A 16,905-nucleotide genomic window follows, 5' to 3' on the forward strand; every position below is an offset into this window, starting at 1 on the left:
ATTTAAAATACTTTAACTGGAAAGCTTACTTAACAGCATTTCAGAGACTACCATTTTGCAACAAAGTCCATCTGGTCAACATTAAGTCCGCTAACCATGACTGGAGTAAAGAATAATCTTGCCTTCATGTTGAGGCTGTACAGCTTCAGTTAAACGTGATTTGGAGTGGGATAGCTTACTACTAATAAGCATCAGCACTGACAGCAGGAAAACTAGCTTTTAAGAAACCAGTTTTCAAAGCTCACTTGTTGGCATCTGGTACTCACTTTCTGCTTCTTGGGAAGATTTGAGTGTTTCTCCAACATCACACTAATCTTTGGAGAAATGGTGGATTTTTCAGGGTTTCCAGGCTTGGGGAAGGACATAGATGAGGTATTTACGTATGAAAAGATAATTAAAATGATGGGAAACTGAAGGGGTTTAATATTACATAGTGCTATTGCTAGCCCTACTGCTAAATTGAGCTATTTAATGAACAAACAGGTCATCAAATCCTTTGGAAAGACCCAAGAAGATATTCACAGCTGAAACAAGGATGAAGCAATGCCTCTTACATCCCCCAAGAGCACACTGACAAACTGGTGACAAAAAAGTTGCGTCTGTCTGGTTGTATGTAAGTTGATGAAGCACAAGAAGCCAGGGAGGTGAAATGCATATGTGAGCCAAATAGGATTGCTGTGTCACTCTGCAGAATGAAGAAATGTCCATATTCCTCTCTGCAGTAAAGACAATGCTGATACCCTACAATTTTCGCTTTCGCTTTCTTAGAAAACCTACAGTCACTCACGAGTATGGTGCAGAGAGCAACTCCCCTGCAGACAGCATAAGAGAGGCAGAGATTTATATGCACAAGTCCAAAGGAGAACAAAATCCTTACACTGAATCTCACCTAAGCTACAAGCTTGTTCTCCTAAACTGCAGAGCTTGGTTAACAACCTGTAAGGACAGATAATGAAGCTTTCTCCAGATCTTCTTGCATTTTAAGAAGTACTCTCTCCTGCTCCAAGGCTTCTATGTACTTGGAATAGGACCAGGAAGCCTGAAAGAACCATGAAAAGCGATCAGCCTCCAGATCGTATCACTTGCAGTTCCTGGTCAATTTCAACAGTAAGACAAAAATCTTGTTTATGTTATATCCCTGATATTGAATAATCACAATTACTAAGAAAAGGAGTTTTGTCATGACAGTATTGGAATCCTGGGAAAAAAAAGAAAAAATCTGTTGCTGCAAATAAGTGAATCTCGAAACACCATGAAAGGCAATTTAAGCAAGTTTGACAGATATGATGTTTATATTCATTTATTCTCCATCCCTGACCTGAGTGCTATTCTCTCTCCTTTTTTCTTCAAAACCTTAATACAGCAAACCTTTCCCCTCCCAAAATACCAGTCTTTTGTGCTATTGAGGACTTAATTTAATCTCCCTGCCACATCCTTCCTGTGTGCCCCTCCTCAAATCATCAAAAGTCTCACAAATCTCACAGTTATTTCTCCCTGCCCTCTCCAGCAGAATGCTGCTACTGCTACAGGCAGATCAACTGGAGATCTCATCCTTCCCTTTTCTAAGGAACAATTGCTCTTTACATTGCAAGAACCACAGTTCAGGTTCCATGTAAATTTAAGTATCAAATCAGTATGAGAACAGTACTTTGTCCTTTTCTTGAGGGCTTAGACATATGATATTGATATACTGGTTCACTCAACTCACTTTTTTTAAAAAAAAAGTAAGTATGAGCAAAGGTAGAAAGGTCTGTTTGAGGGGTAACAGTGTGAGCTTAGCTATGAAGTTTGCAAGGTAGTTTCAGATTTTTGAGGTATTTCAGGCTGCCTATTTCTATGTTCTGCTCATCGCTAACATAATGCCATGGGCAGAGCTCTGTGGAATACAAGGAGTGACCAAAGTGCAGTTTACTCCTGCATCACATCATAGCTGTGATTATTTGGTTGCACAGATTCCCCATTATGGCAGTATCAACTCAGCTATAAATGATCCCTTGATCCGCCCAAGGTGGCATGTCTGTTTCTCCCATAAAATGACTGTTACCTTTTCACTACAGATTTGATACATCATGAGAGTTGTTCTGGAATACTAAAAACCTGTTTTCTGACAGATTTTCTATTCAAATACGTAGATTTCCTAAATGAGTTCAGCTTCCGTTTTTGACTTATGAGCAGAACAGGACTCAAGCCTAGACCAAATTCTTTCAGGACATGAAATTCACAAGTAATTTAAAGCTTCTTATTCCAGAACTGAACTTAAATGTCTTCAATTTATCTTTAAATTAAAATTATCTTTAAATCTACACACATAAAGAGTTTAGTATGTTGCTTGATATTAATACTCCTCAGAATCTTAATCTTAAAAAAAGAAAAAGAAAAAAGTATCACCTATAAGGTAGGTAAACTTATAACAGTGAAGTTAGTTGTAGAAAAATGAATAATTATTGAAGAATCATGTGACAGCAGCATTCAAAACCAAACTCCACCCTCCCATTCTTCCAAGACATTTCCCCTCTCTTGAATGATGACATCTATAGCAACATGTTTATTATTCACCTGTGACTCATGTCCAACTGAAAATGGTGCTCGTCCTGTCTCCACACCAGTCTCATCTGTGGAAGCACTGCTTAGGAAACTGATGGGTTTTGTCCCGGGTTTTGTCCCGGGTTTTGTCCCAGGTTTTGTCCCCCCTTCTTTACCCTGCTAATAATAAGAAGTCATAATTTGGTGGAAATTATAGTTACTGAGCTAAAGTAAAAAGCTAAATCTGGGGAAGGAAAAAATTAACATTGGAAACAAGATAGTGTCATATGCAGTAATGTTTTGTAATGCCCAGTTTCATAATTCATCACATTGGCATAATAAAAAGTAGCAGAAGATTAAAAAGCATTTCTTTATCCTAATCAAAGTTTCCTGACTCCTGCAGACTACCGTCCTTTCAGATGCAATACCTGCTCCAAAACATAGCTAAGTGAGAGGGCAGATCTGAAACAGAATGCATTTTAAGGACAGAGAGGCCATTGTGATCTTCTAATTTGGCCTCAGGTATAAATGTAGAACATAGGATTTGTCATGATTAATTCCAGCTTGGTCCAGTATCTGTGAATGAACTACAGTATACATGTTAGGAAAACAGGCAATCTGATTTAAAACATTCAAGGTGAAGGACAAGGCATTGTAACCCTTGGTAAGCTGGTCTGATGACTAACTATTTGTCATTTTCATGTTGGTTTAGTGTTTTACTGAGGCTGCATCTTTGCACATTCTGTCCAATGATACCAAAACTCTAAAATAAAGTGCCTTTTCTTCCTTATCACACTCACTGTCCTATGAGCCCATCGTCTCTAAGGATGACTTTTGAGTATAGAACTGCCCAGGCAATGTGATGTTTTATTTCTCTCCAGAAGCAAGTTTACTAACTTCTGTGGCCCACTCAGTTGATGGAAGGGGGATGCCAAAGCAAACATGACAGTAGCATGTATACTAATATATTGCAGTTTATATTTGCTAGCTTTTTCAGTGGGAATGGTGAATTAAGTGAGGTGTTTAATAACGTCTTGAATAATAAATTAGGCAATGTTATGGCAATGTCATATCCCATGACATTGTGCCACCTATTAACAAATAAGCTTACTGCTAAGAAGATTTAACAGAGGTGAGGGAAATAATGGAAAAGGAAAATCAATGCTTATGGTTTTACCTTGCTCTGTGAAGGGCATGGAAAGAGTAAGTACAGATTTACAGGGGAAGTTGAAACTATTTTCTACACTTGAAAGTAAAAAATCCAAAGTCTACTTTGGAGGTAAAATGCAGTTGTATATACAACAAATAACAAATACTGGCATCAAGGCAGTCTGCAAAAAGTGACTAATGATATTTTTTAAGTATGCATCACGTGCATCTAGCAGTTAATAAAGGAACAAACCCACAGATGAGCCAAAGGTGAGTCCATAGAGCTGTGCCACACGAAGGGCAAATATGTGAAAACGGAGAAGCAAAACATACTCTCCCAAGGCAGTATCTTTCAAAACAACTATTTCAGCTCTATACTGAAGTAATCACATTATATTGAGTGTTCAAGCTTACTTCACCCTATACCTACCCCTTCCTGCTTTCCAGATAAGAGGTCTTTGCGTTGTACCATGCTCGGTTGGCGTCCCTCGCTGTGGGGAGAGCGGCTGTCAGCCACTCTTCCCTTGCCCTGAGTCAGTTGCCAGGAAGCCTTTGATACAGTTTGCTCCATAAATAACAACTAGGCACACACAAAAATTATTGAGATAGTCAAATAATGCTAAGTCATACTAAGTCATGCATCATTGTCCAGTGAAAACTTCCTTGTCTGCCCATTTTTTCTGTTGTAGTACATGAAAGTCCAACTCCTACCCAGTCAGTTCAGAAATTGAGGTGAGCCCAGGTAGATCTGGCACCCTAGGAACAAATTTGTGAGGAAAGAAAAAGCAGTATTTCTCCCTCAGGATCCTGATTGTTCTGTTTGACATAAACCCAAAATGGCAACTGATTTGTGGGGCCAGGGATGGGGGGAATATATATAAAAAGATATTGTTTCTAACGCTTGCCAGAGCTTTACTGTCCTTCAGCATGAGCCTGGCAAGACTGGGAAGCACAGACATTATTTTAAATGCCAAGAAATCATCACTTTCTACAAGATGCCAAGTGAACCTGCTATCACTTATTTTAGATGAACCTTATCAGTATTCTTCAGGGATACTGAATCAGTTGAATAGTTTTGTTACCGAGAGGACAGAAGTCTTAGGCAAGAGAACAGGAAATAGCAAATTCCTTAAACACTAATAGAAAGGGAAAAGGGTTTAAAAAGCTTACCAGTTCCACCTATTCTTTCAAGAAATTTTGCAAGGTAATTTGTTTACTTATATTTTTTTGTGAGAGTAGTCTGCAGACTGTTTACCAAAGTGCATTCTCTGCCTGTCACTTTCTAAAATTTCTTATCCTATTTCCCAGCTTAGAAGGGTAATTCACCTTTCCCATTTGTTCTCCATAAAAGCTGAGCTTTTGTCCTCCTGGCCAAGATTTGCTCTTTACTTCCTTGATCTTAATCAGAAATCTTATAGAGAGGCAACAAACAGATGGAAAATATAAGTCTGTGAAAACGCAGAAGTGCATTACTTTGAAATATTGCATTTTTGTACTGTAAGTATTGCCAATGGCCTTGCCAGATATATCTGTATGGAGGCAACGTGCTTTGGAGAAAGGAACATGAGTTCCTGGATTTTAGGCTTCACTTGACATTGGTGTGTGGCCTTGAGTAATGCTTCACTGGTCCTCAGTTTTCATGTGTCTGAAAGAGGATCACAATGTGTACATGTTCTTATGGGCATGTATGTCTTTATCTGTCCAGGTACTCATGTGGTTCTCATCATGAGTAACATCTCAACACATGTGTGCATGGTATTTAAAATATGTAAAGGTCTTTTAATGCTACTTATGATGATTTGCAAGTCCAATAATTTATCCTTCCTTAAATGAATGTTCTTTCCTCAAAGCTGGCCAAACAATTGCATTTTGTAAAAAATAAACTTTTGCAAAGCCTATAATCAATAGAAAAAGAAATCCATTATATTTTAATAATGAAATTCCAAGAAAAACAATTTTACAAGCGAGCATTCCTCTGTAGAGGTCACAGTTCTGTTAACACACTGAAAATGTCTGGAAACTCATTGTGAACAGTCTAACAAATTCACTGTAAAAGCTGAGAAATATTCAAGAAAAGACAAAGGCAAAGCAATTAGCACTTTTTTTTTTTTTTTTTTTTTTAATAATGTGCAGACTTTTCAAATGCTTCCTCTGAAAAATAGATATGAAATCTGGTTTGGTTTTATTTTGTTTTGTTTAGCTTTCAATAGTGACCCAGAACTGTATATTCTAACATACGACAGTGCATACTGAAAGTGCAAACAGGGCTGCAGTTACCCATTGTGCACATGGACCATACATAGATTTATATTTTTTAAAATTCAGCCCTCTTTTTCACTCTTCTCTTGGCACAAAAGATGACTAAAATACTTTTCCTCTCCGCTTAACGAAAGGAGTATTCCACTGGCTCATCTGCTTCAAGTTAAACATATGTATATGCATCGGCAGGATAGGGAACTAATTGCCCTAGGACTGGGTTGCATGTAAAGCTTGAATTCTAACAAAAAGATGTTGGTAGCTTTGGATCCGGCTGAGAAAGGGATATTTGAATTCATGTGTGCTTGCTCATGAAGGAGTTTTTATGCGGTCGTCAGCTGTCACCCGAAACTTTGCGAACCTTACCTCTGCTGTTCCATCTTCCTTCTTTTGCATCTTTTTTCCCTTTTTTCTCTCCAAGGCAAGTAGAATTTTATCACCAGCCAAATTGCTTTGAAGCTTACAAAATTTTGGCCAAAATTTAAACAGAAGAGCAAAAATACTCATCTGTGCAGAAGGAAAAGAAAGTCAATCTTGACTATATTAAGAAAACAGAGTTTACTGAAAATTAAATGTAGTTTACCATGAGAATGAAATAACTATTTCTTTTTCAATACACAGCCTTGTTCTTCCCACGTACTGTGTCCTGACATTTCAGCCCAGCTTTGCTCGGCACATGCTTTTCATCAGTGTGTTTATTATTGGTGAGAAATCTTCCTAAAACACAGTTAAAAGGCACTTTCTTTTTATATATATTTCCCTAAACAATTGTTTGCATTAATGAAAACATCCATCATTTTTTACAAGTATTCTTGATAACATATACACCAGTAGAATTGCTTTTGCACCACTGTTCTGCTCAAGTATTTAAAATATTCAGTTCATTAGGAAGAGGGCTTTTTTCCCCTCCTTAAGAGAAAGGAAATACTTTTTTTGCCTCTGGAAAGGCTCTTAAACCACATTACAGATCTATGAGCAAATCTTGGATAATTTCTAAATGATATAATCTCTCAGAGGGTCTTTTTTGAACTAGAATAAGAAAAACAATTTTAGAAAAGCAAACAGAGGGGCTCAGTGAATTCTGTTGCTGCACGTACTAAGGCTCACATTTTTCAATTTGTTTAGCTGTTTAATTCTCATTGAGAAACTCGGCTTCAAAGGAGCCAAACATGCTCAGCACCTCACTGCTTCTGGACTTGAGAGTGACACATGAGTCCCTGTTGCGTGCCTGTCACAGGTTTTTGGCCAAGTTCTTCCCCTGGTTTTGTGCCATGTTTCTGGAGTTCAGTGGGTTTTACACAGGCTGAAATGACACTTCTGTTTCTCTTAGGACCTATATGCACACTTTTCTCTGACAACACGTTCTTTTGTGGTCCAAACACTTTATAAACTCACAGTTAATGCTTAAAGGTGTTGGCGATGATTTTTAAGGAAAACAAGAAGAATCAGCTTTCTTAAGTTTAGAAGATTGAACAGAGAAGACAGTAACAAGGAATAAGAAAATAGTAAGTCTATAGTAAAGTTCACAAATTCCTGTTCAGTCTGATTAGTATGAAGATCAGAGAGAAAATTGTCTACAGCCGTTTAATACAGACTTTCTGTAATAAAGGGAAAGACATTCAGTAAGTGAAGCTGTCTTGTGCTTTACTCACATCTGCGTTTTTTTCACAAACTACAGAAACTACAAACTTTCTAACTACAAATTACTTTGCTTGCATTAACCAAGTGGTAAAGAGCAAGCAATTAAAAACATAGACATAATTGATTTCTACTGCCAGAATTCCTAACATAGGCTTGGGTAACACCTTACCAGCTGTCAGAGATTGCCCAGTTTATTGAGCAGTACATCTGAAGGCTTTCTGTCATCTCCACCGTACAATCTTTATTGAAATTCATTACTATAGTGTTTTCCTTCATGCCCATGTTTATGTATGGAGTCCAAATTGTCACATGAGAAACAAAGACTCTTCTTAAAATCAGACACCCACTCTAGCCAGACCCATTACAGAGATTCTCCCAGCTTCTTACCTGTGCCTCTCTAAAAATGTAAGGTCCTAGCTCTCTCCTGTGCTCCAAAATCTTCTTTGCTTGTTCCATTGGGATGTCAATCTGCAAAGCTGGAGGTATGGCAGAATTAATAAAGCAGTCAATAATAGTGGTGATCTTTTTCTGGATTGTGGCGTCATCGCAGTGAGAATGGCACAAGTCCTGAAAGATGAAAAATAGCATATTCAATCAGGAAAGAGAGAGAGAGGCAAGACCCTTTCCAGGGGCCCAGTGATCAAAGAGTAATAGTCATACAAAAATAATTACACAGTAGATCCTTTCAGTATGTAGGACAAAATTCTTATAGCAAATGTGCATGGTCAAAGACATAGTTAAGACATGAGCAGGCCTTCTGGTTTGCAAATGCAGATAGTAGCAATCTTTGCTTTTAGGTGATAATCTTTGCCTGCATGTTCTAATGAAACAGGATAGTATTTATTCCGCATTCAGTCTAAGTATGTTACTGTCAAATAGGAGGCATTTCTGAAAAGAGAAACACACCTACAGGTGTGAAATGCACTGATTCTTACAATGAGCCTGCTATGACTAGCATACCCATGGTAACTAAAAGACAAAGGCATGCCCTAAACTACCAGTATGATCTTCCATTCATTGAAACCTACTAGTTTCACCATTCATTAAGATTTTCTAGTTTCCCAAAACCGCAGTGTTTGAAAAAACTCTGTGCAGAACAGAAAATAAAATAAACCTGAACTTACAAGGCTGAGATGTCAAAGGAACACTGGAGGTTTGCTACCTTTTTTTAATGTGTTCTTATTGTTCTTGTAAAGCCTGTTATTACTATGTCTTCACACTCTAACAGTGCTACAATTGGACTTTGACAAGAAGGAAAAAAAATTCTAAGAACATCCTTCAAATGCTTTGGAACACGAACCTTCCATCTATCCATAAACACCAAGGAATTTCTATAACATTAGGAGATCATCTCTTATATCTATTAGAGACACAATGAGCCCTCTAGCGAATTTTCAGGAAGAGAGCTGTAAATGAAGAATACACATTTAGTTTTGGTATAGGAGGCTGGATATTTACTTTGCAAAGAAATTTAAAACAGGGCTTTTAACCAGAAATGTGGTACGCGAAAGAGCTGGCTTCTATTATTATGAATAGTTTTCTGAAGGAAAAAAAGAATGATAACAGCTACAATGAACAAAGTAAGGCAATACAAAAACATATTCAATATATCATAAGAATATATTATGGCTTTCTTTGCTCATCTAACATAGAAGAAAAGGCAGAGAGCTGTAGTAAGAGGGAAGACAAACAAGCCATATGATATGAAGAGGGATGAGACATGAGCACAGAGGAGCAGATGGAAATGATCCACAGAGTTATCTTTTTTCGTATTTGTTTAAAAAATAAAAAATGTTTTATGATTGTCCCAAGATGTGCCGCCAGCCTGATGGGTTACAGGGAGTGATGCAGTCATTGACTCCTAGAGGGAGTTCTGTCTAAACTGATGGCATGATAGAGCTCAGACAATACAAGTATGCACTGTGCAAAGTGCTGCCCACATCTTTGGCAATGTGCCTCCAGTTCAGCCTGACCCACAACACTCCTACTACTCTAGCCCTTTGCTTCTATAAAGAGCATCAACTGCCAACCACGACAAATCGCATGCATGTGGGAATATGGTCAGATTGTACTTCATCTTGATAAGAAGACAAGTAAAATTAACAAATGAAGGAGAGGGGGTGGGACAAAAAACAATGAAGCCTTTCTTCAGAGAGTAGATCCACAAAGAAAACAGTCTAAACTACACTCCACATGTCCTCCACAATGTAGCAATGAAGAGTCATAAATCTGAGAAGGGTTTATGCCATGTAACTTCAGGTGCCTTCATGTCAAGCTTCAAGTCTAAGCTATTCACTCAAAAAATGAGAGACAGCAGCACCTCCAGAGAGCATTTCAGCCAATGATTCCTTGCTTGGGGATCTGGGCCTCTGTGAGGAGGGGAGATTGCCCTAGAAACAGAGGAGCTTCAGCTTCTTAAGCAGACCCCACATTCAAATGTGTAAAATTAAACAATGGAATTACACCCGTATGCCTACAGCAGGATCTCCAGTGCTGATGCTGATGCATGTGCTATTGCAGCTTCAGCTGTTTTTACCCTCTAATTTCTGAGCATGTTCTAACCTCATGCTTCCTGCATGCAATGTGCACACATCCTATGGTTAGGAGCTCAAGAAAGGCTCTGCACTGTGGTAGCACTTTTGCATCAGCAATATCACAGAAGCAAAAGGAATGAGGAACATGTGAAAGATCCGTGATGTCCCTGTGCTTGGTCCAGGGTGATGCTAGGAGACTGCAGTGTGATTTTAAAGCTCACTCCAGAGTTTTCCCATTGTGCTTCTCCCCACAGAGCAGCAATTTCACACAGCGTCATGTATTTGGGAGAGAGGAAATCGCTGCTGACCTTCCCCATCACATTTCATCTCGGCCACATCTTCAGCTGCAGTCAAAAGTGACTGTACAAAATGCAAGGGAGCTGGGTTCTGCATTGTACATATAAGTTTTTTGTGGATATACTGTCTTTACATCTGTACATTTGGTTGAATTTAAAAGTTTTCTTTGATTTTTGAGTGATTGCCAGATTCAGAAATAATCCCATTATTTAACAGTATGCAACTAGAAAGACAGAATAAACATTTTAATGCTTGCATATTTTCTACTGCTCAGCAGATGTATACCAAAATCTGGGCATTAACTAGTTAGTAGTGTCACTTTAGAGACTCAGAAGAATATTACAGTTTGAAAAACATAAAGAAATATAGGAATAATACATTCAAGTAATTTAAAATATCTACCCTTAAGAAGTGAGAATTTTCATAGAAGAAAAAAGTTTAAACAGTGAAAGAGTTTTTATGATGAACAAGAAAATACCTAGAGATATTTTGTTAAAATTCTGCTAATATGCAGTATTGAATGCATTTGCTTACAAATTGAATGATACTCCCTTACTCCATTTTGCCACTGTACCTTATACTTCTGGACCTCTTGCCAAAACAGCAATCCATTCGCCAGTAGGTCTCCTTGCAGTGACACAAAACGTTGAAATTCATTGGCTGTTACTGGATTCAACAGTGCTTTGCGGAAAGCAATTACTTCACTAGATGAAGAAATACACTTATTGTTCGCATGCTGTCAAAAGAAGAAATAAATGCACCAAATAAACTTCATTTCAGAAAGCAATAACAAAGCAATAGTTAGCATAAACTGTCTGATTCTTATCTTTGCACTGACCCTAGCTTTCAGTAGTTTATGAGTTATGGCATGGATAGAATGTGGCAAGGTTTCATTTCTTTCTTTCCTTCTTTCTTCTTTTTTTTTTTTTTTTTTTTTCCAGTTGAGTTTGGGCAGCATTTTTTGGAAGACATGATGGGAGAGGAAATGACTGACAATGATTTAGACCATATGACTACGTACTATAAAGTATGGAAACAGCTATTGTTATTGATTATGGCAACAGGCTACTTTTCGAGAGAACAGTTTGAGTTTTCTGCAAACAAACAACAAAGAAAAAGACACAGACAAACCACATAGCTTAAAGTTGTAAAATGCTTCTGACAGGGATCTCACCAACAAAATGAGCTTTGAAATGTGTTGCCATGATCACCAACAGAAGCTGGAGAGTTTGCTCTCTGTGGAATAAAGCTACCAATAGTAAAAGAAAATTTAAAGCCATCGAGATATTTCAAAGCCATCAAGACATGCTGCAAAGCACAGAGTGGTAGGCAGCCAGGAAAGGGTGGAGAAGGAAAGATATTCAGAGACAGTTTGTTTGAAATGAGTTCAGGCTGGCCTGCCTTCCTGAACAAACAGTTCTTGTGTTGTCACTGAGAAGCAAGCCAAACAACCCACTTTTGTTATCAGATGGATGGATGATAACTATCTTTTAACAGTGGTATAAAATTCTTGAAGTCCGGGAGGGATGAAGTGCTGTTCAATGATCAGCATAGGACAAAGGCATTTCTAGTTCTTGCAGACAGCCCTGGAAATCTAACCTGAAGGTCTTTCTGCAACTTCTCTCAAAAACAGAGGTTATACTTTGTGTCCTGCCACACAGGCTGCCAGGGGTGGGAGCCTACCCTAGCGGGAGGGTGAGTGGTGGCTGTCCAAAAGGTCCTTTGGTTCAAATAAAGTCAGCTCAAATGAGACAGTAAGGTGGGATCTTCTCATCCCTCTTCCAATTCTCCAGTCATGTTCTGCCCCCTGTGACCAGGATTTAGGCAACTTTTTGGAAAACGTATTTCTGGGGCATGTGCATGAAGGAAAGAGCAAAATGTTGCTCCCATCCCTATACAAATATATGAACACTGCTTATTTTATGAGTCAACCTTGAAGCAGAACAGGGAAAATAACTATTGTCCTGACAAACAGACAAAGGGAAAACTTAGCTAACAGAACCCACATGCACTTTGGATCCTTTTTGAGCTGATGGTTTGCATGAATAATTGATGACCGGGTCTCCAGTTTGATTTCAACAGACAATAAAAGTTCAACTGAATAAATGTACACAACTTGTGTGTTGGCAATCACAAAGAGTTCACTGCTCTTCAAGAGGAAAAACTGGCAAACATCTGATGAAATGTATTATTACAAAGGTTTAAGATATTTAAAATTGGTATTATCTCAGTACCTTAAGATTAAAATACAGTTCTGAATGAAACAGATACTGTGAGATATGATTAAACCTGCTCACTCCACTGCATACTTCACATTCCCTTTTGTGTCTGCACGTAATCCAGTCGCAATAATAAATAAACTACCAGATGCTGGAATGAACAGCTTGTCCCAATAAGGCCATTGCATGCAAAATAGAGATAAATGTGAATTAAAGGTACAATATCAGTTTGAGGAGGGTTAGTGCTCCAAAGCCCAGGACAAGAGACATGTTTTTTTCAAGTATGACCTCCCGAGCCAGGAAGGGAGAGAAATTTACCATGAACACCCAGCAGGGAGCTAAATTCACCAGTGATGTGAGTAATCAGTCCACTGCAGCCAATACAATCATGCCTGCTTTCAACAGCATTACATTTGGGCCACACACTGTCAGCAGGGAAATTGTGAAGGATGTGCAAGGTCCAAATGAAAAAGACAGTGAAACTGCAGACACAAGAGACAGGAAACTTCACTTACCTTCCACAGCCTAGTTGTCTTCTGTTTTTGTTGTGAAAGATCTTCAGTTATGTCCCTTATCTACGATTGAACAGAAGATTATAATTGTTTTTTCTAACTCCTGTTGTTTCATGTTCAGCCCAGTAACTATTATAGTTGATACATCTTCATATGGATGCTTATATCTGAATCTTGTTGTGGACCCACACTGAACGCCATCCCTTGTTCAGCTATAAATGAGCACATGCTCATCAAGACAGGGGAGTTAAAGAAGACAACAGGAAATAGCAGTCAGACTGCACTCTTCCACTGGTTTACCTTATCCATAATTCTCTGAGGGATCAATTATGTTAGGAAGAAATTTGGGACTTTTTCTTTTTTTGGTATGAAATTGGTTTGGTTCCTTTGGACAGCTGCACCAGAAACAGACTTGACTCCACAGCTTCTTTGTAGGAAAAATACACCTCAAATCAAGGGCAGATTTTCTGAATAACAACTACATAGCATGCCCACAGTGTCTGGTCACTGTGAAATATGAAGCCAATTGGAGAATGTCATCTGGTTTCATTTCTTCTAAAATACTTTCTTCAAAGGACCTTTTCATCCTCTGAATTTGCAATAAGAAAGAGAAAAGAGAAGTCAGACATCAGTGGAGTAGAAAGACTAAAAGCTCATTAGAAGTATGTATTTCCTATAAACTGTTGAATACAACATCTTCCGAACTGTGTGGGCTATTCTCCCTGCAGCACAGTGCAGCAGGTGCAAGAAGATGCATGAGCTAGCTTCCAGACCTGGAAGCAGCTTAGCCTTAGTGCATGGTCTTGTGCCAGGGCTTGGAAACGAAGCAGAGGTGAGCTGAAAAGGGCAGAGGGTTAGGAAATTTTGCTCGAATTAACATATTCTTTATTAAAATCACTATTTGTCTTATCAGAACCTATACTTCTCAGATTGCTTAGTGCTCTGAATCAATGAAAAGGATACAGTTCATATGCACTTCCAACAACACTTTTGATAACCTTATTGATATTAAAAAGAGGATAGAAAACAAGTTTACTTGCAGTGTGGCATATGTGTCTGCTTGGTGGAACTGTCAAGTTTCCTTCTGATGTAACATTTGCATTTCAGAGCTGTTGTGGAAGTGCAAAAAGCCAAGTCATTTTGCATCTGTCACCATCAGGATGATCTCTCTACGTAGCTCCCAGCCATATAGGCACACTCATAAAAGGCAGATGTTAGCTCTGCCCGCTCCACAGTCCTTCTAATGAGCCAGCAGGAGTGAAAGGCTCCTCATTCCCAGTTTTCTGGCAACTTTCTGAAGTAACCAATTGGAACAAGGCTTGTAGCAGTTAACGTCCTCGCTCAGCAGATTTCACAAGCCCTGGAGTAATTTCTACACCACAGCTCCAGATGGAAGAATACAGGCAGCATAAAAGAGAGAGGGAGAGAGAGAATACAGCATGGAAAGCCCACTCATTTGCTTGTGTTCTTGTCCCCTTGGGCAAACCCTTTATCCAAAGCAGCATTTCTTCTGTATGCAAGGGTATGGCTAGGGCAAAATGTCATATAGACAATGAAGCACTATGGCAAAGATTAGATTACTCTCCTGGCAGCCTGGCTGGCAGCAGAACTAACACCAGGCTCTTCACATTTAGGATAGAACAATAATACTGTCAGCTAGACTACGCCTTTGGAGGAACTGCCTTCACAGTTACCAGGCTAAGTGCTTCAACCTGTACATGCTACAGTGTTTCTTTAAACATTAACTGAATGTGAGATGTGAGCTGCTTTTCCTCTGAACTGTTTTATCCCAATAGTGAATTATGAGCCAAACAACAAGCAATGTCTGGATCTGTTGCTGTTCTTAAAAAATTACCTTTGCTTGTCCCTCCACCCGATGGTGTTCATCTGCCAGGAACAATGGCAGCCATTGTTCTTCTAATCTTTTCTGGATGCATTGCTGAATTTCTAGCAGAACTGTTGCCGAAAGTTGATCCTGAAGGATTTGTCCCCATCCTCCACCTGAATGAATTATCTGAGCAATCCAAATACAATAACACATGACATAAACTTCTGTGTATACCAAAAATCCTTAATCTTTCTACATCTTTGATTTAGCAAAGCATGAGCTTAACTGTAAGCAAAGCATTTAATGCATGCTTACCCAAGGCTCACATGTACTTTTCATAAAAGGGAACAGATTACATTTGTCCCTACCTATAATAGAATACAGACTCTGGCAAATACTACCCCAGCTTCACCAAGTAAATTTCCTCAGTATCAAGACATATCAGAGTACCGCAGCTCAGACTTGCTGTCTGTGGCTTTACTGATGTACTAAAATAGGAACCTGGAACAAGTCACTCTACCTAACAGCCATTTTTGCACTTTTTCTGAGCTTTGTTGTGCATGCGCTGGCTGTAGCCTCAGATCAGGGTTTAAGAGAGATGTTCTGTAAGGAGAGTGGGAGGAAGAGCCTGAACAGGAAGGAGGGGACTGCCACAACCAGGACCAGATTTCTGGCCAAAAATGTAGGTAAAATTTTAGGAGATAGCCAGGGGAAAATCTGTCGCAAAGCTGCTTATGGACTTTTATCTCAGTCAAATTCAGTGTGATTTTTCTCTATGAACAGTTTTGTAACTGGTACCTGTTCTTGTTGTTCTCTGGTAGCTGGACTGTTGGGTCCAAAGAAGTATTGTTTGTTGAAGTACTTGTTTTTAATGTCTTTAGATTTTTCCTCTCTACTTTCTTTATCCTTGTGGAGCATCTCTCTGAACTGTTCAATATCTAGCCAGCACATGAGATCCATGCTACAAACAAATTTAAACAGAATGTCTTTTCAATATTGAGTTAATTTCATCAGCATTCTGGAGAGTTATTAGTTTAACCACAAGCCACCAAAATGTTCAAGTCCTAAATACCAGGTCAGGTTGGACTGAAATTTTATGTCATTTTTAATTTGCTACTACCATCTGGTGAGACCATGGCACTTGTTCAACAGGCAGATCAAATGCATCTTTGGGATCTCTTTTAGGGTGCCTTGTGGGATACCCTGAAAGAAGTAACCTCCATAGTGTGTTGCTGCTAATTCCAGCAGGGACTGTGAACCAGAGTCATAGTGCAGAGCTCACAGAGAAACTGAAAAATGAAACAGATGGGAATTTGAAACAGTACTGAGGCTGTGAGCCACCAAGAGATGAGTTGACACCTCCTGTTCTGCCTCCTTGTCATATTGCCTGAGAAAGGAGCAGGGATGACCTCTGGAAACATCAACCCCAGAAATCACCCCGTTCCTACCCTGTGTGAAGTGCTAGAGCTTAAGTCAGTCTGAAGTCAATCAGACAAAAGCAATTTACGATAGGTTTTGTTTCTATGGCTTTGTGTAGGCTGCCTGTCCATAAATCACTGGTTCTACTACTTATTTCAATATTCATAGTAAATGATAATTAATCACCATATGCAATTCTTAAATCTATATATTGTTCATAATTGATTGTGTGTACACTATTAATTTGTTTTAATGGAACATATATTGGTTTTGTTCTTTAAACCAGAGGACAGAATAACTGACATACCTACAGTTTCAGTTTAATTTATAGTCTGTTTTCTGATAGTATCTTATTAGCTGAAGTTTTGTGAGCACTTTAATGAGGATACACACTATATTTGCAGCAGGAAATATGAAACATTAAATTAAGACAAATCTGTTTCACTTTTCCATTCAGTTAATAACTGGGTTTTTCAAAGCATTGATCTATAAATAAAATTTTCAAAAGCATCTAACTGATTCAAGAA

At 38.6% G+C, this 16,905-nt stretch overlaps 1 protein-coding gene across 1 annotated transcript in view; it reads right to left on the minus strand.

Moving 5' to 3' along the window:
- Nucleotides 1-16,905, minus strand: part of RGS22 (regulator of G protein signaling 22) — a gene marked incomplete at its 3' end in the record, with an annotated part of 73,547 nt that overhangs the window by 13,048 nt on the left and 43,594 nt on the right. The window contains exons 18-26 of the mRNA XM_080609724.1: nt 15,758-15,920; nt 14,987-15,145; nt 13,135-13,194; nt 10,975-11,136; nt 7,957-8,136; nt 6,295-6,435; nt 4,103-4,252; nt 937-1,039; nt 267-454 (exon numbers count right to left, since the gene is read on the minus strand). Coding sequence (XP_080465850.1) covers nt 267-454; nt 937-1,039; nt 4,103-4,252; nt 6,295-6,435; nt 7,957-8,136; nt 10,975-11,136; nt 13,135-13,194; nt 14,987-15,145; nt 15,758-15,920 — 1,306 coding nt within the window. The remainder of the gene's footprint in view (nt 1-266; nt 455-936; nt 1,040-4,102; nt 4,253-6,294; nt 6,436-7,956; nt 8,137-10,974; nt 11,137-13,134; nt 13,195-14,986; nt 15,146-15,757; nt 15,921-16,905) is intronic.

The sequence above is a fragment of the Psittacula echo genome (assembly GCF_963264785.1).
Source record: "Psittacula echo genome assembly, chromosome: 2".
Taxonomy (NCBI): Eukaryota; Metazoa; Chordata; class Aves; order Psittaciformes; family Psittacidae; genus Psittacula; species Psittacula echo.